At 46.1% G+C, this 19671-nt stretch overlaps 1 protein-coding gene across 1 annotated transcript in view; it reads right to left on the bottom strand.

Moving 5' to 3' along the window:
* Positions 1-19671, bottom strand: part of LOC119170708 (scoloptoxin SSD976) — a 46963-nt gene that overhangs the window by 12511 nt on the left and 14781 nt on the right. Inside the window, exon 4 of the mRNA XM_037421945.2 lies at positions 12166-12278. Within this exon, the coding sequence (XP_037277842.2) occupies positions 12166-12278 (113 nt within the window). The remainder of the gene's footprint in view (positions 1-12165; positions 12279-19671) is intronic.

Below are 19671 nucleotides of genomic sequence, written 5' to 3'. Positions count from 1 at the left end.
CTTCGATGGGTGAGGTGATCAAGGAGGTCTTGTTTGAGTAGTAAGAGCACGTCGAAGATCGCGGTGCACAACCGAGCGTCACGAAATCCAGCGAGTGAGTCCATTAACCACTGTTTCTAAACAGATCTCCAAGGTTTTTTTTAAGATTAACGTGTCAAATAGGACCGCGACGGCTTCTGCTCTCCCACAGTTCAGAACCGAGCATAGAGTTTCATACAATAATACCTAGAGGGGAGTCTGACACTAGTGTCTACGTGAGCTCCTTCAGCGGTGTGTATACCCCCTTGGGAATGATGGGAAGTACAGGCTTCGGATTTGCTTTGGTTTGCCGAATATAAACCGAATGTAAAACAAAGTGATATGAAGTTATATTTATTTTAAGATTGCTTCACTCTTTTGCATGTAAATCTTGTTGCTAAGTGTTTTGGTGACCACAAGGCAGAAATGAAACCTGGACAACTTTAGCCCCCAGGGTACGAATTGCCCTACCATTGCGTTACAGATTTAGCGTCAAGATATAATGAATAATTTTTCACAACAATTAAAAACAAACATGCTTGCACGCATGATCTATTTATGGAAATAACAGCGAAGTAAACGCTTAACGTTTCCTCTACTGCGATTCCAGGTGCGTCTGCGCAAGTGCTCGCTGGGACTCTGCCCCAAACGTACCTCTAGTTTTGTTGTGAAGTCAAACGAGCGTGACGGTGCGTCTACTTTGTTTCGCCGTCGTTTTGCGGTCGTTCAAATGAGTTTAGGCAAGATGCGCTCGTGAAAAAACATAAACTCGATGAAATATTCTGCACTCGCATCGGATGCCACAACTATATGCACAGCAGTGAGTGGACGACGCTTCGTTTAAACTGTCAAACACGACTCGTCAAGCTCCAACGTCACAGCAAATCAAAAGGCCTAGTTGTCTTTAGCCTCTTCGAGCAACAGAGGTGCTGCTTCAGCCCTTTTCATCGCACCCCATTACCCGCGTTGCGCGAAGAACAAAACTGAAACTGTGGAAAAATATCTGTAGGCAGTTCGCTAGCCAACACTATCGAGTTCGAAGTCTGTACTTCCCATAATTCCCATGGTGGTGGTACACGCTCGCGGCACCAGGTTCCTCTGTAGGTATTATTTATTTATTTCTTTATTTTATTTACAAAATACTGCAGGCCCATTTAAGGGCTCTAGCAGGAGGGGCAAGATCATAACATTGCACACAGGTGTAAAACAGCAAGAAGAATAAAAAGACACATCATATGCAATAGATACAAAAACATAGGTCATTGTTAGATACGCTCAAGTGCCTCTACAGAGCCGTTTAACAATTGAGGTAGGCAGTTCCAGTCGTTTATGGTTCGAGGAAAGAACGAGTATTTGAAAATGTTTGTTCTAGCACAATACGGTGTTAATGAATGAGTTTGCCGATATCGGGTTTGTCTTGTCGTAAGCGGTTTCAGATATAAATGACGGTTTACGGACAGCTTGTTGTTATTCAAAAGAAAAAGAAATTTGAGCATGTGAATTTTACGACATTTTTCAAGAGTGGGTATACTGTTTTCTTTCATAAGGTTTGTGGGGGAATCAGTTCTTCGGTACTTGGAGTAAATGAAACGGACTGCTTTGCGTTGGATTAGTTCAAGCCTCAATGTTTCTTTTTGTGTATGGGTCCCAGACGATTGAGACATATTCCAATGAGGGGCGTATAACAGTCAAATAAGTTAGTTTTTTAACAGTAGAAGGAGCATGCTTAAGTTTGTGTCTCAAAAGACCAAGTTTACGGAAAGACGACGCGCAAATATTAGAAATGTGCTTATTCCAGCTGGGGTTGCTGGTTAGAGTGCAACTAAGGTACTCAACAATCTCAACAACCCCAGCTAGTGTCTACTCAGCTAGTGGATACTCAACAACCTCAGCTAGTGTCTGGGTACCGGATTCATATGTAAATAGCAAAATATTTTTTTGTGTTGGTTACTCGCATAAAGACGGTTTTGTCTGTGTTTAACCTCATCTCCCATTGCTCGCACCATGCAAAGATATTTTGGAGTTTAGTGTTTAGCAAGACCTGGTCTTCATAGGAAGTTATTTCATTGAACAGCACAGATTCATCAGCAAACAGTCTGATCTGGACCGGCGAGGAAACAGTATCAACAATGTCAATAATATAAATTAAAAATAATAAAGGCCAAGTACACTCCCTTGGGGAACCCCAGAAGTTACAGGGAGCGGGTCAGTGCAATTACCGGCAATGCTTACAAACTGAACGCGGTCAGACAAATAGGAAGAAATCCAGGAAATTATAAATTCCGGAAGGCCAATCGATTCCAGTTTTTAATAAGCTTATCATGAGGAGCAAGATCGAATGCCTTTGTGAAATCCAAAAAGTTGACAATAACTTGTCCTGCCTTATCTCAAATTTGTGAAAAACTGTGCACAACAAAAATTAACTGCGTTTCTGTGGAAAACCCTTTCCTGAAACCATACTGAACATTCGAAAGTATGTTATTTTCATTAAGAAACATTATAATATATTTAGCTATGATATGTTCAAGCACTTTGCAAGACGAAGACGTTATAGAAATTTGACGGTAGTTTGGCACCAGACCTTCATCACCCTTTTTGTGCACTGGAGGAATGCGTCCCACTTTCCAGCCACGAGGCAAGCGGCCGGAACGGATGGATGCGCGGAAAATGATTATGAGAAATTCCGATAGCATCTCGGCATATTGTCGTAAAAAAGTGTTGGGAATTTGATCAGGACTGGTTGAAGTTTTAGTTTTCAAATTCACGAGCAATGAAACAATACCGGGTAAAGATAAAATATCTGGAACGTCGTCACTACTTCGAGAAAATCGGTGCAGTGGCTCGTTAGAGGCTGAAAAAACGTTATGGAAGTACAAACTGAAATGATTGGCAAAAGTTTTCTTGTCGACAATAGTTTCTCCTTCATGTGTTATTTGCTCAACACAATTGGTCTTTTTGCTCAAAAAGTTCCAAAACTTTTGTGGGACAGACGTGATAAAGTTGGGTAGAGTATTCTGAAAGTATCTACACTTAGCTATCCTCACAGCCTCGTTCAGTGTGTCCTGATTGTATGATTGTATGTCCTGATTGTATGTCAGTGTGTCCTGATTACATTATTGTATGAGACTCTATGGTACCGAGTATTCTAAATCGTAAACCACTTTTTCAAACGCACATCACAAGACGGTCTTATGCTTTCTCATAGGTAAGTACCAACTACTTTTGATCGTTAGCCTATTTACCAAAACACATGCTAATGTTATTTGCATAATACAACCGGGACAGCTTAGGGCCCTCCAATAGCACAGTTTGTATAAAGCTCGAAAGCGTTCAATATTATACATAAACACAGAAATCGTCGAGATCATAGGGAATCTGGGACGGTGTAGTGCTCTCCCGCAGTAGAGTGTTTGGAAAAAGTTGTTAACGATTTAGAGTACTTGGTACTCTACTATGGCTCTCCCGCAGTGGAGTATGAAGTACTCTAAACTGTTAAATCATTTTTGTAAACACCGTACTGTCTGGAGAACCAGTAATATATGTACCGCGATTGTATAGTGCACTCGTTAGTATTGTTGTAATTTCACTCTGAATCATTTACATTTTATGCTAAATACAAGCTTCGCTTGAGGTAAATTGAATGTCTTTTGGTGTATGCACTTTTGTTTACCCCGTAACTATACACGAGCTGATCCCGTTTCGCTAAGGGTAGACGTTTGACGCAGGAAAACTTAGAAGCGAAGCAGCCTATGGTGGAGTTTAATCCAGTATTAGGCCTGACCAATGAGGTTATAAAATACTTCAGTAGAAGCTTTCACTATGCCTTGGCAGCAGATTTGAAGCCAACATATGCCTAGAGTCCAACTCAAAACATGGCTTCTTATCTAAGATGCAAACACATCCATGATGCAAAACTGGACGGCCACCATGTGTGTCGAAAATATTCGTACACACCGCTTCACGTTAGGTAACATAGGCACCACCCCCCAAAGATCTGTGTTGTTCCCTTTACTTTAAAACGCAGTATTCATTTCACTTGCGCGGAAGCTGCAGAATATCCCTCACATTGACCATACCTTGTACGTAGGTGATATTATTTTGTGGACTATATACTGATCGGACGTACAAATAAGAAAACTCTACAAACAGTTGCAACTTTAATACAGGGCGAGGTCACTAATGTAGGCTTCAGCTGTTCACCAGAAAAATCACAACTCTTCTTGACTCCACCAAAAGGTAGTGTAAACCAAAGTTCCATCAAAATTTGCGCACAAGGTAGGGAGATCGCTCAGGTCCATATACTATACGCATCTTGGGGCTGTACCTACAACAAGATGGAAAGCATGCCTAAACAGTCAAATGCATTGGCAGCCAATACGCAGCTAACACGCTGAGTGACAGGCAAAGATTATGGCCTACGAGAAGCGGATACTCTGCGAGTGGTACACGCGTATACCCTAGGCAGAGTATCGTACTTCACACCTTACCTCAGCCTCAATGTGACCGAAGCCCAAGCAATAAACTCTATAATCCGACAATTAAGCCACCGAGTAGCGCTCCGCCTTCCAAAAACCACCAGTAACGAACGCCTCGCAGAGCTAGGAGTACATAATACTCTACAAGAACTAATCGAGGCACACCTGCGGCCACAATATCTACGACTTGCCAGCACCGATACCGGAAGACATATGCTTTCGAAGCTCCAAATTGGCATCCTCTGTTACGGCTCTCGGCGCTGTTCACCAGTAGTCACTTCGGATCCCAGCGCTGATCACCAGTTGCTGCGGATCGGGGGTCTACCCGGTCTCTTGTTGTAGCGTGGTGTAACTTCGAGTGGAGGAAACGAACGCTGACAAGATGAGGATACGAAAAACAAATGAGTTTATAGCACTATTTACGCTTATTTACAGCATAGAGAGGTTGAGAGTTTCACAAACCACGAGCGTGGTGGTTGAACCGTTACATGGTTCAGAGCGACGTCCAGCACTCTGCGGCGCCGTTTTAAGCCCTGTCGGGCTCCTCCTCTCCGAGTGGAACACCAATCACACACACACACAACAGACGAGAGGGACGAGCATGCACGGCCCACGTGAACGTCCATTATTGAGTCGTGATCACTGCACTGCAACGTGGCACCAGCGGGGCTCTTCCTCGTCGTGTGTGTGCCGCTGGTCGAGGGGTCCCCAGCTCCTGACGGCATACATCAATGGGTCCGCCGATCTGTTCGCTCAATTAGCGGGATGATTTGCGGCGACCACCACGGTCTCTTCCGAGGAAGACGCTGTTGTTGTTCTCTCTCGAACAGCTTACGGCGTCGTGGCGACATGACGTCTCACCCTCCGGCCAGGAGGGACACTACCTGGCGGGCATAGGCAGCCGGCGGGTGGGCTACTTGTTTGAGGATTGAAAGAGCGCCGCTCCCCCGTCAGCTCTGGCGCCGGTCATAACACCCCGCTAATCACGATTCTCTGAAATCACTACCGAAGAAAATTCGCGAAGCATTTTGTATTCGACCACTCCCCCGTAACATGCACCCCGACCACAACCACGAGTGACAGAGGACTCTCTTTAAAGCGTATGGCGGGGAACAAGATGCGAAATGAGTAGATACTGCATGTGATCATCACGGGGCTACTGCGGTGACCTACCCCCCGAACACCACTCCAATAATAAAAGAAATACCTCCAGCGACCACACCTGAAGAGGCGGAAGAGGTCGCAATCACGCTAGCGCTCGGCAGTTTAAATGCTACATGCATCCCAAGTGGCTCAAAAACAGTATTGCTAAATTATGCTAGGGCCAGAGTTCACCCTACCACCTACCACGTGCTCACCTAGAATCTCCCTTCCTCCTGCAGCGTTCAGCTCATCTGGGTGTCCGCGCATGCGGGAAACTCTGGCAATGAGGCCGCCGATTCGTTATCCCGAGGATAGAGAAACGGAGCACAGGCGCACCTCTTGGGGGATTTCTCGATGGAGCGCGCGTGCACCTTTCCTGAGCTCACTGCGAGCGCTCGTGCTGAAAGGCAGAAATATTAACCCCATCACCCTTCCCTTACAACCAGGTAACAGCACCGTGGCCGCCGTCTTCAAACGCAGACCTCACAAACCCCTCTCCCTCCTCTCGCACTACCGACCCGTCCCACCTTCTTGCCCCCTGTGCAATGCACCGAGTGCAAACCTAACTCGCATTCTCCTGGCCTGTCCGTATCCGCCTCCTTCCGGCGGGCCGGTGCCCCTCCAAACCTGGGAGGGCTGGGAGACCTCGTTACGCTCCATGTACCCGGCAAGGCGGTTGTTCATCGCCAGACGGCTACCAGCGTCATGAACCTATTAAAGATGAACGTTTCAGTATGATGGGGTCTCGAGCGGCGTCTCGAGGACACGTTTCCGGATTTTCTTAAGGGCCTTTACACGCGCTACCAGCACAGCCGCAACGCACATTACAGGACCCCTGCCATACGCAAGCGGGGGACAAGTAAGCCAATCGGCGACGCTCTTTCACCCTCCTTAGCGTCGCCAATTGGCTTATTTGTCCCCCGCTTGCGTGTGGTAGGGGTCCCGGCACGTGCGTTGCGGCTGTGCGGGAAGCGCATGGAACGGCCCTAAGCTGCCAACCAGTGGCACGCGTATGCTTGCGTCTACACGTCAAAAGCGTCAAATGTGCCTCTCGGCATCGGCGTAGGAGGGGCATACGCGAGGAGGCGCGAGGGATCAAGCCGGGCTTGATATTTTTTGCCACGCGTACGCTACGTCACCACGCGTACAGCGGTGCCAACCAACCAAGGGCCGCGTGCCAACCAACCAGAGGCCGCCACGACTCCGAATGCTGTGCCTCATGGCCACCGCTTCGAAGGCACGACCGAGTGCTGGAAGCAAGCACGGAAACTACTCCAAACATTCCTGAATGAGTGCTTCGTAATCTATAATGACAACGACACGACAAACGACTGCGAGTGCTACGAGCGTGATGTTGTTTCGCACCGAGTTCGAGCAACGCCGACAAATCCAGCGAATTCCGGCCGGCTTGCTTGCGCCGGTCCCGAGTGCGATCGTCGGCCGAGCGAAAACATCGTACAGACTACTGGAGGATATCGGTGTTCCTGTGCTTTTATCTGTGATTTTCTGTGCTGAAAACGAGTGTAAACAGACTTCGAAGGTTTGAAGCTTTCAGCGTGAGCCCTCGCCTACCGCTGAGGCAATTCAGAGCGGTGTCATCTGCATCCAGCGTAGGCCTCTACCGTGTAGTTCGTATGAACCAGCCCATGCGAAAAACATCGGCTGAGCAGATAACGAACATTTAAGGATATTTAAAATACCAGCAAAGTGCAGAAACTTTCAACACAGCACTGATCTGCAATCACGATGCAGCTTAGAAGCAATTTGTATCACTCTCTAACACGTTCAAATAATGTTATCAAACACTGAAATGATCTACTTGGTTTGGTTCGTGATACCACTGTGTCTGAATTTTTGGAGGCACTTGTATCACAATAATGTTCTATTTCATTTTTTACCGGGGTGCACTAAGGGGGTAGTGATATTTGTTTAAGTTGGCACACTTATTCTTATATTACTGTTTAAATGCTATCATTTTGTACATATGTACACCACTCCTGCAGTAGCCTCACATTGGGCTGCCGTATTTGAAAATAAATAAATATACCATCCGAAAGTGTTCCATGCTGTGCTCGCTTCCAATTTTATCACTAATAATTGTTGCATCATCAAGTGTCGGGTGTAGTTTATTGCATCAGAGAGCATGTTGGCTGCCTTCCATACAGAGTTCAGTTCCAGTATTATGACCGAAATCTGTGACTTCATGGAGAGTTGGGTGCAGTTTGTCCTTTTAGAGAATACTTTAACTACAGAAAACGTCCAGAAGTCTTCCAAACAGGGTTCAGTTGCAGTCCTATGACTGATATCTGTCTTATCATGAAAGTTTCAGGTACATTAGAGCGTACTTTGACAACAAAAAATGCCCAGAGGCATTCTATGCAGTGCTTGGTTTCATTGTTATGACCAGTATCAGTTGTATCATTAAGAGCCAGGTGCGGTCTCTTGCATTAGAGGATATTTCCAATACGCTTATCATTCGAACGCCCTCCGCACAGGACACAAATACAGCCTCATGACCTAAATTCGTCACATCATGAAGAGTAGGGGGTGGGTTGTTTCATTGGAGAACATTTCGACTGCAGACAACGTTCAAAAGCATTCCATACAGGGTTCAGTTCCAATATTATGATCAATATCTGTGACTTCATGAACAGTTGAGTGCAGTTTGTCGCTTTAGAGAATACTTTGTTTAAAGACAACGTCCAGAAGTCTCTTATACAGGGTTCAGTTCCAATATTATGACCGATATCTGTGACTTCATGAACAGTTGAGTGCAGTTTGTCGCTTTACAGAATACTTTGTTTAAAGACAACGTCCAGAAGTCTCTTATACAGGGTTCAGTTCCAATATTATGACTGATATCTGTGACTTCATCAACCGTTGTGTCTGGTTTGTCGCTTTAGAGAATGCTTTTATTAACGACAACGTGCAGAAGTATTCCATACAGGATTCAGTTCCGAAATTATGACCACTATCTGTGACTTCATGAACAGTTGTGTGTGGTTTTTCACTTTAGAGAATACTTTGATTAAAGACAACGTCCAGAGGTACTCCATACAGGGATCAGTTCCAATATTATGACCGATATTTGTGAGTTCATGAACAGTTGTGTGTGAGTTGTCGCTTTAGAGAATACTTTGTATAAAGACAACGTCCAGAAGTCTTCCATACAGGGTTCAGTTCCAATATTATGACCGATATCTGTGACTTCATGAGCAGTTTAGTGTGGTTTGTCACTTTAGAGAATACTGTGACTAAAAACAACACCCAGAAGTCTTCCATACAGGGTTCAGTTCCAATATTATGACCAATATCTGTGACTTTATGAACAGCTGTGTGTGGTTTGTCACATTAGAGAATACTTTGTATAAAGACAACGTCCAGACGTCTTCCATACAGGGTTCAGTTCCAATATTATGACCGATATCTGTGACTTCATGAACAGTTGAGTGCGGTTTGTAACTTTAGAGAATACTGTGACTAAAAACAACACCCAGAAGTCTTCCACACAGGGTTCAGTTCCAATATTATGACCGATATCTGTGACTTCATGAACAGTTGTGTGGGATTCGAAGTTTTAGAGAATACTTTGACTAAAGGCAACGTCCAGAAGTTTTCCATACAGGGTTCAGTTCCAATATTATGACCGATATCTGTGACTTCATGAACAGTTGTGTGGGATTTGAAGTTTTAGAGAATACTTTGACTAAAGACAACGTCCAGAAGTTTTCCATACAGGGTTCAGTTCCAATATTATCACCGATATTTGGGAATTCATCAACAGCTGGGTGCGGTTTGTCACTGTAGAGAATACTTTGTTAAAAGACAATGTCGCCCCGCCGCGGTGGTCTAGTGGCTAAGGTACTCGGCTGCTGACCCGCAGTTCGCGGGTTCGAATCCCGGCTGCGGCGGCTGCATTTCTGATGGAGCCGGAAATGTTGTAGGCCCGTGTGCTCAGATTTGGGTGCACGTTAAAGAACCCCAGCTGGTCGAAATTTCCGGAACCCTCCACTACGGCGTCTCTCATAATCATATGGTGGTTTTGGGACGTTAAACCCCACATATCAATCATTTAAAGACAATGTCCACAAGTCTTCTATACAGTGTTCAGTTGCAATATTATTACCTATATCTGTCACATCATGAAGTGTCAGGCACAGTAAGTCGCTTTAGAGCACATTTCGACGATCGGAAATGCCCAAAGGCATTGTACACAGTATTTGATTTCTATCTTATGACCAATATCTGTTGTACCAATAAGAACCATATGTGCTTTATTGCATTAGAGGATATTTCTAACACACACTTCAGCTGAAAGTCTGCTACGCTGGCCCCAATTGTAGTCTTATGACCTAAGTCTGTCATATCATGAAGTTTCAGGCGTGATTATTAGGCTGAGGGCTATAAAATATGAAGTATAAATGTACTGAATCATCTTCACGATATTAATAATAAATTTGGTAGTGCAGGTATGGGAATCCGGTATATAATATACCTGATTAGGAGGGCAGCCACCACCTCACTCACCGAAGAGAGGACGGTGGGTCGGAGCTTAATGTCACTTGCCATATATATTAACATAGTAGCGAGGGGGTGCTAAGTCAGCCCCTCCCTATTATAGGAAGAGGGAGGGGGCACTGTGACAAACATTTGCCACCCCCCCCCCCTTAAGGAGAACCCTGCACACGCCTATGATAGACGTACAGTATCCTAGATGCGAATTTTTATACGCTGGAGCGGCGCACGCACCGATGTTGATTTCTGGTGCATACCGCTGAAGTTACTTTGGGCATTGGTATGTCATTTACTTCTACAATAGTCTATACTGTGGTGGTTGAAGCACTATCAACTTTTTAACGTGCTCTTATATCCTCTAAAACATACATTCCCGCTCCAGTTGAGAACGTGCCGTTCTGTGCTGAGCTTGGACAGTTCTAAGCCAAAAGATCAAGCAACATTGTGCATAGGCCTTAGACGCGTGGATGTCAACGTGGTCGACGCGTGCCAGTATGTGCGCGCCCTTTTTTTCCACAGGCGCGACTAGACGCTTTTTACGCTAGGCGCGTGCATACGCGTGCCAGTGGTTGGCACTTAAGAGGCGCTTCGCCAGCGAACGGTCGAGAGTAAGGCGCGAGTGGACGGGAAAGTGGGGCGCAGAAAGGAGGGAGAGCGAACGGCCAGAAAAAGAGCGGTGACGCGCTTCACCTACTCTCTCCTACACTCTCACATGACATGCTCCAGTAGGGGCAAAGATAAACATGCACGCCCGCAGCTGTTGCTATGGGAGAGGCAGTGAGGGCACCGCACACACACACACACACACACACACACATATATATATATATATATATATATATATATATATATATATATATCCTGCAACGGCAAGTTATCTTTTCACCCACTTTTCTTTCTTCTCATTTTCATTACAATTGGCCTAATAACTTCCCCTATACCTTCCTTGGCATTATTGTCTGTTAGATCTCATTAATATTGTGTAAAACACGAGAAACGAGCCCTTAGGTATACACTTGTTTCCCTTATTCATTAATGAGGGTCTCGTACTGGAAGACTTGGTGCCATTAGGTTGTATACGGGGGACTATTGGTCAGCTGCCAGTTAGTAATAAGTTCACGTGCTACGTGACGCCAAACAGGCTCATAAAGAGTGTACCACACTCGCCTTCATGGCTACAAATGGCGCTGACTGACACTCCCACGTTTAAATTGACATAGATACCCAATGAAGTTGCTGGGGGGGGATAGCTGCTGTGGTAGAGCATCGAACGCGTTATTCGGAAGTCACAGGTTTGCTTCCTGCCCACGCCAAGTTATCTTTTCACCCACTTTTTTATTCTCATTTACATTACAATCGGGTCTAATAACTTCCCTTTACTTTCCTTGGCATTATTGTCTGCTTGATTTCATGTGTGTGTGTGCGCGTGTGCGTGTGCGTGTGCGCGCGCGCGCGCGCGCGCGTGTGTGTGTGTGTGTGTGTGTGTGTGTGTGTGTGTGTGTGTGTGTGTGTGTGTGTGTGTGTGTGTGTGTGTGTGTGCGCGTTGAGATCAACGCACTACAGAAACGCAGAAACATAATCGCTTTTTGATGCGTGCTGTCTGCATGGACACTGAATAGTAATAATATCAGGGGCTTTACGACCCGAATCTACGATATCATTATGAGATACGCCGTAATGGAAGGCTCCAGATATTTTCACCACCTGGTGTCCTTAACGTGACTGACATCGCGCAGCACACGGGTCTCACCCATTGAGCCTCCACCGAAACGCAACTGCCACAGACAGAATCGACCCCCCCCCCCCCCCCCCCCCTTACAGAGCACCGTAGCCACTGATCCATCGCGGAGGACGTGCCCAGATTAGAAAGAACATGTACCTTGCTGCTACTGACGAAGCAATTGGGTGACACGATTGCATTACGAAGAGGAATACTTCGCGGTTTTTCAAACGGCGTTAAGGCTGCAAGCCCGACCTTTGCGAACAATTCGGAAGCAAAGCGTTCTTTACTCACCCTGGACCGTAGTTGCACACGAGCGTTCGTTGGTACGGAAAGTGGCCGACATTGTCGCTGCGGGTGTAGGTAGCCACGCCGCAGCCCACGTACTGCGTCTTCGCCCAGATCATCTACGCGTGCGAGCAAATAGACAAGGTGTATAGGTAACTTGCGATATTACCCTCATTTACACGTACAGATTGTGTGCATATGTCAGCTACTTTCTTACAAACTACACATATTACGTGAATCAGCAATCGAACCCAGTTGCGAATACTAGTGGCATGAACCAGGGTGAAGATATTCATTTAGCCAGATAAATTGTTAGTTAGTTGGTTAGTTAGTTAGTTAGTTAGTTAGCTAGTTAGTTATGCAGTAAATACCGTTCCCTAGGAAGTTCTAGGTATACAGTGCATTTTTGGTTTTGTCATATAATTAAGAAATTAATTATTGACAAGGTAGAAACACCTCTTAAGAAAGAAGAACTAAAAGAATCACCCGTAACAAAATTGCTGCCTGATGTGAATTGCAAGCGCAGGTTCGTGTTGGTGTAAGGCAATTTGTGTTTGAAGGTTTGGCTTTCTGCAAGGCATCAACAGCGCCATAAATCAAAATTCCTGCGTAGTAAGACACCACCCACTGCGCCATTACTCGACTTTTGTCGATAAAGGAGGTACCCGCTACACGTATATCTAAAGTATTATGGGCACTTTGTTGGTGCTGTATGTGACTACTGACAATTAAAAATTATAGCTGAGCGTTTGGCACTAAGTGAGTAGCATCGAACGAAACACTCGTCGCGTAAATAGCATTGTGTGGTGACTGGCTGTTATCTATTCCTCTGCCGCGTTATATTACATAGTTTAACGCTATTCCTTGCTCGACATGAAGCCTCTATGAGTTTTTTTTTTTTCAACTGTGCTCCTAGCACAGTTGCACTCCTAGCACGTGGCTTTGGGTACAACACTTGACTGTCATGCGGAGGGCCCGGATTCAAATCACACTCAATCCTGGCCATTTGTATTCTATTTTTTTACATCTACAGGTTAGGCCACTGAAGCATAGAGTAATATAAAAGGTCAAGAAAGGACACTGTTTAGGCCCCTGCGGCTGATTTTAAAGCCCCTTAATATAGAGAAAGTAGCAACACTCTCCTCTATATTCTCTTCAGTGTCCAACCCTCCTCTCCCAAGTGTCCAGACTAAATCTATATCCTCTCCCGAACAGCCATCATGTGGGCACCGGCCCTATAACCCAGCTCGTTGCACTTTCCTATCAAAACTGCTTTGTCACGCTGATAACACGCGTCATCGTGACCCTGACGGGCGAGAGGCGGGAGAGGAGAATGCGTGGCGCTGCAGCTCGGTTAAAAGAATGGCGGTACTTTCCTAAAGATATTCAGGGACTTTAGCTGATTTGGTTTGGCAGCACATCAAGCGGGTGTGGTGAAACTTTGCAGCCTCAAAGATTGATTGATTGATAAGTGGGGTTTAACGTCCCAAAACCACCATATGATTATGAGAGACGCCGTAGTGGGGGGCTCCGGAAATTTCGACCACCTGGAATTCTTTAACGTGCACCCAAATCTGAGCCCACGGGCCTACAGCATTTCCGCCTCCATCGAAAATGCAGCCACCGCAGCCGGGATCCGAACCCGTGACCAGCGGGTCAGCAGCCAAATACCTTAGCCACTAGACTACCACGGCGGGGCGCAGCCTCAAAGATGGCAGACCGCATAATAGACTGTCTCGAAGGCCATTTTGTTGTGACAAGGATTATCATACAGCTTCCGAGAACACTTCTGCGTGAGTGCTCATCTCTGAGGCCTTACTTTATTTTTTTTAATGCGTCGTTTGCATGAATTGATAGGGTTCATGTAAGCTGCACCACTAGAGGGGCAAGCACACGATATCACGATATCAGTTTAATTAAAACATGGAAATGATTGCAAGAGTGAAATGTTTTATTTTAAAGTGACATTTTTGGTAAGCACAAGCCTACTTTGTTAATGTTTGATAAATGCTGGCACAAAGAGAGGTTCATTGCACTGCGAGACGTGAAAATACAGCGGCCGTATCGTTATTATAAATTACACACAAGAAATAAACATAGAGGCAACAACATAACAAGAACTGCAGCGGAATAATACTGCAATAAACGCACGCAACTACACAGGCAATGCACAACGTGACACGGCAGAAGTTGCCTCAGCACCTATCTCTGGCATGATCCGACAGAACAAAAGGAAAATGTTGGCTAGGTTTCCTTTCCAATATTTGCAATAATTTTCTCCTGCACACTTTACACCGCTCTTTCACGAAAAAAACTCACAAGCAGTTGCCGCAGCAAAAACAAAGCAATTTTAGGTGTCTTGCAAGCCGTTAACGAGGCAGGAGTGTTTAATCAAAGGTGACGTCCTAGCTTTAGCTAGCAAACATTTTTCTAGATTCACATGATCAAGACGGATTCAGGCCACAATCGCATGAGCAAAAACATTTAGACGTATAATGCACCAGACAAGGTACAGCACTAAATAACTAGTATCCGTGATTTACTGAAGCAGTAAGTGATGTGTCGCCATGTTACACGCTGGGCGCCTAAGAGATGATCTTCGGAAGAATCTAGGCACCGTACATGCACGACATAATCATTACAGCGTGGTCTGTGCATTCATTCATGCAGATAGGTTGAGGGGTGGTTCGGAGAAACACTTCGTGAGATCTCCGAAGTAATTCTCAGTTGTTCAAAATACTTATAAAGATTTTACTCGCATGCGTCGGTATTAGCTTGCTGTGTTTCCGAAAAGAGGAATTTCTGATTTTCGAGAATATATGTGACTTACGATGTCATGTTTGGCAGCATTTTATATATAAATTGACCCCACATTCTCGCATTAGCCTTACGTGCACAAAGCTACACTTTAGTTCATACAGGCAACATATTCTAGATTTAAACAAAAGGACTTAGTGTCAGCAAAATAACGACATTCTGTGTGTAAAGTTAACATTACGTATTACGTTTGATGTGTCATTGCCCTGATCATTTCTCGAAACTAAGAATAATAGAAAAAATGTTGCTGATTTAGAGTGGCAGGTCTTTATATAGTATTCATTCGTGTACAGCAGACAAGATAATTTTGTCACTTGAACATTCACAAGTGTACAAGGCAAGCGCCTTCTTTATTTCATGCAATACCAATGCAAACGCGCGCTTCTCAACTGGAGCTGTCGGTCCGCCATAGTTCAAAGAGTGGTCGTGATGCGGCGCCTTATTAGGGGTCACGCGGTTCGAGTCACACGTGTGTGTCTGAGCATTTTCCTCGAACAATGTTATAGAAGTGTTTCCCACTCCATTATCATACGTCTGTCATATTTGTTCCCTCTCAGATAGTATAGTATGCATATTAACTCTGTTCCCTCTGGCTCCTGCTTTGTGGCTCGAAGCAATGCCGCCACTGCATCAAATCGCTCTTAAAGTAAGCGCACGCGGTAGCGTTGTAGGGACGCTTCCTCGTTGGTTGCCCACATGGCGACACTAACGATGACACGCTATCTCGAAGCACCGTATCTTTTACAGAGCCAGCGTGACAGCCAACATTATGAATACGAGAAATGCAAGACGCCACCCCACGGATCTGTACACAGCTGAACATGTGATTACCATCGTGCGGCACTACATGATGGGCTCTCTACCCAACGACCGCAAAGACATCGCGAAGGCTAGACGATGGGCGAGAGCAGGAAATGGCTAGAGGAGAGGGTGGCGAATGGCTGGATCGGGCGCATCTGGGCATTGATAAAATAGAGGGGGCGCTGCTGACTCGGCTAGAGCCATGGATGGCTTTAGCAGGCCTCTGAAAGTCTCAAGTTCCACCGATCACCGATTGGTGGCGAAAACATTGACAGCTAAAGAATGACCATAGTGGCTTCGTTCAAGTCTGCCCTCGGGGACACCGAAAAAATGCGCTAGGGACACCATAGTAAACTCAAAGTTTAAAGTGAACAGAGCCACAATTTTTGCAAACAAAAAAGTGCTTTTTTCTATATAATTGAAGGGTAACATTTGAATTTCACGTTGTGCGCAAGTCTTATGAGCAATAAACTTTTTTATCGATCGCAGAGCCATGTGACTTCTACTGTGGATTCTCTTATCGGTGACGGTGACGTAGCGGAAAACATGCGCTGCTGCGCTTCAACGGGGGCAGCTGCGCGTATATGCACAGTTAATTTTCACCCAATGGTTGACGTGGTCGTGGCGGCGTTCCTTTTTTTTTCTAGCACGTTTTTATTCGCTTCGGCAAGTCACTGTAGTTGCTGTAGGGTATAGTCGCTGTACTGCTGTATGGTGCCGCAGGAACTGTCTGGTGAAGAAACCGATTTCTGCAAGTTCCACGGCGAGAACAGGTAGATTGTTTTTTGCCAATGCGCGCATATTTATTACTTTTTGTCTTTGATTTCACTCTCAGACCTTGTTATCGCTGTCAGCATGATGAGTTTGTGCGCTACGTTCATTTGCACTGATCATGCACGTGTTCAAACACTTGCATTTCTCTCGCCTTTCGCTCCACCGTGATTTACTTGCGAAAATCCCAACCTCCTTAGGTCCTTAGCTTGGCCGCACTATGTCGTAATGCAATAAAAAGTGTGGGTGTTGAAGCCGTGCTCGCCGAAAGCAGCAGCTCTAATTCAAAGCTGTTACTGGAGCACCTCATGCTGATTTTAACGACTGTTTTGTAATGATAGCTCCCACTAACCAGACACGCTTTTCTGTTTGTTTTGCCTCTAGAAATGAAGGCGTGCCGCTTGCGAACTCGCGGTAATGTTTCAAACAAAATTGATTTTTTTTATTGAGACATGGTTGTTGGTTTGCCGTCAATAGACAGTTATAGTTTAGCGTTAGCGTGGTAGCATAGGTTAAGGGAATGACACTACCATGCAGCACACGTTCGTTGTAGGCTGCGTCTTATTGTTTAGCGAAATAGCGCTTACGTGGTTTACGTGCCCCGATGGATGGATGGATGGATATGGCTGTACCCTTTAGATCGGGTGGTGGCTAGCGCCACCAAGCCGTAATACTTCATGAACCAAAAAGTAGATTTATTTTTTTCCTAAAATAGTGAGGTTGAGGATTTGTACATTGCAGTGAAGGGTTCAATTTTCACTCGTGCCTTGACTTCAGCCAGCAATCATATTGCCACGTTCCATTTCCCAAGTTTTTGTTATCGTCCCAAAACACCACACGATTCTCAGCGCAAACCGCGCCTGCAGTTTTCTAGAAGGTTCCGGACTGTAGTAGATAATTTCGATAAGATCACGGCCACTGTGCGAACGGTACAGATTGTTCTGGAAGCTACGCCACCGCCAGCGATAACGCTAGAACATTCGACGGCAAGAGTATAAATGCCAACGCGCTTCGCCGCTTGTCAGTTGTTGATCGAAGGCTGACGCGGCGTTCGCCGCTATCAGTCTAAGACTGCTATCTGCGCAAGACTGCTGCTGTGATTAGACTTTCCCTTTACCGGGCACAGGTTCGCCCAATTAAACAGTTAGATCCCAACACGAAGTTTCCTGTCTTCGGCCGCGTCACGACCTCGTGACATCTGGTGGAGGTGCTGGGTGGGGGTGCTGGGTAGAAGACCGTTTCTACGAAACGGTCTTCTACAAAAGAAAAACTTTTCACCGCTTCGAGCTAAGTACCTCCTTGTGGTGCCTTCAGCTCTGCGACCCGAACTCCTGCAGGCCCTGCACGACGATCCGACGGCAGGGCACCTCGGTGTTTCTCGCACGCTCGCGAGAATACAAGAAAGGTACTACTGGCCACGTCTTACCACCGACGTCACTCGTTATGTGAGAACATGCCGGGACTGTCAGCGACGCAAGACACCGCTGACAAGGCCAGCGGGACTTCTGCAGCCAATTGATCCACCTTGCCGACCTTTCCAGCAGATTGGTGTGGACCTACTGGGGCCGTTCCCGACGTCGGCTTTCGGAAACAAGTGGATTGTGGTAGCTACCGACCATTTCACCCGCTACGCCGAGACAAAAGCCCTGCCAAAAGGCAGTGCATCCGAGGTAGCTAAGTTCTTCGTCAAAAATATCGTCCTACGTCACGGCGCCCCGGAGGTCCTTATCACCGACAGAGGAACGGCATTCACTGCCGACTTAACTCAAGCGATCTTGGCATACAGCCAAACAAACCACCGCCGGACGACAGCGTGCCACCCACAGACCAACGGCCTCACCGAGCGGCTTAACAAGACGATCGCCGACATGCTGTCAATGTACGTCGATGTCGAACACAAGACGTGAGACGCCATTCTTCCGTATGTGACCTTCGCATACAACACGGCGGTGCAGGAGACGACGCAGATATCTCCATACAAATTGGTCTACGGAAGGAGCCCGGCAACGACGCTCGATGCCATGTTACCCAACGTCAACGACGAAGAAAACCTCGATGTGAGCGAGTACCTTCAAGGCGCCGAAGAAGCCCGACAACTTGCGCGTCTCCGTATCAAAAATCAACAGAAGACCGACAGCCACCGTTACAACCTTCGACGACGCTTTGTGGAATACCAGCCCGGTGAACGTGTTTGGGTGTGGACGCCGATACGCCGACGTGGACTAAGTGAAAAGCTTCTGAGACGGTACTTCGGACCTTACAAGGTGGTTCGACGTCTCGGCCCACTTGATTACGAGGTTGTCCCCGACGGCATCACGAACTCTCAACGACGCCGATCGCGACCTGAAGTCGTACATGTCGCGCGCCTCAAGCCGTTTCATGCGCGTTAACAAACTGAACCAGTGTTTTTTTGTATTATTGTTGTATTGGAATTCATTCATTGTACTTTCTTGCATTATTATTGTACTTTCATCTTTAGCTAAAGCATCGGGACGATGCCTTTTTTCAGAGGGGGGCAATGCCACGTTCCATTTCCCAAGTTTTTGTTATCGTCCCAAAACACCACACGATTCTCAGCGCAAACCGCGCCTGCAGTTTTCTAGAAGGTTCCGGACTGTAGTAGATCATTTCGATAAGATCACGCCCACTGTGCGAATGGTACAGATTGTTCTGGAAGCTACGCCACCGCCAGCGATAACGCTAGAACATTCGACGGCAAGAGTACAAATGCCGACGCGCTTCGCCGCTTGTCAGTTGTTGATCGAAGGCCGACGCTGCGTTTGCCGCTATCAGTCCGAGACTGCTATCTGCGCAAGACTGCTGCTGTGATTAGACTTTCCCTTTACCGGGCGCAGGTTCGCCCAAATAAAATGTTACATCCCAACACGAAGTTTCCTGTCTTCGGCCGCGTCACGACCTCGTGACAATATAACCTCCTTCTAGTTATTTCTACCCGCTTAAAGTCTATTTTGCTGTCACTGTCCCTAAACCCCAGTGCTTTGAAAAACTCTGCGCCATCAACCTGAACTACAGGGTGAAGCGCTTTACAGAGCATTATCAAGTGTTCGGCAGCTTCTTCTTTCTTTCCACACGCACTGCATACCGTGTCTACCCCTTCGTATT

The sequence above is a fragment of the Rhipicephalus microplus genome, chromosome 2 (assembly GCF_043290135.1).
Source record: "Rhipicephalus microplus isolate Deutch F79 chromosome 2, USDA_Rmic, whole genome shotgun sequence".
NCBI lineage: Eukaryota > Metazoa > Arthropoda > Arachnida > Ixodida > Ixodidae > Rhipicephalus > Rhipicephalus microplus.
This window is presented reverse-complemented; position numbering and strand designations above follow the sequence as displayed.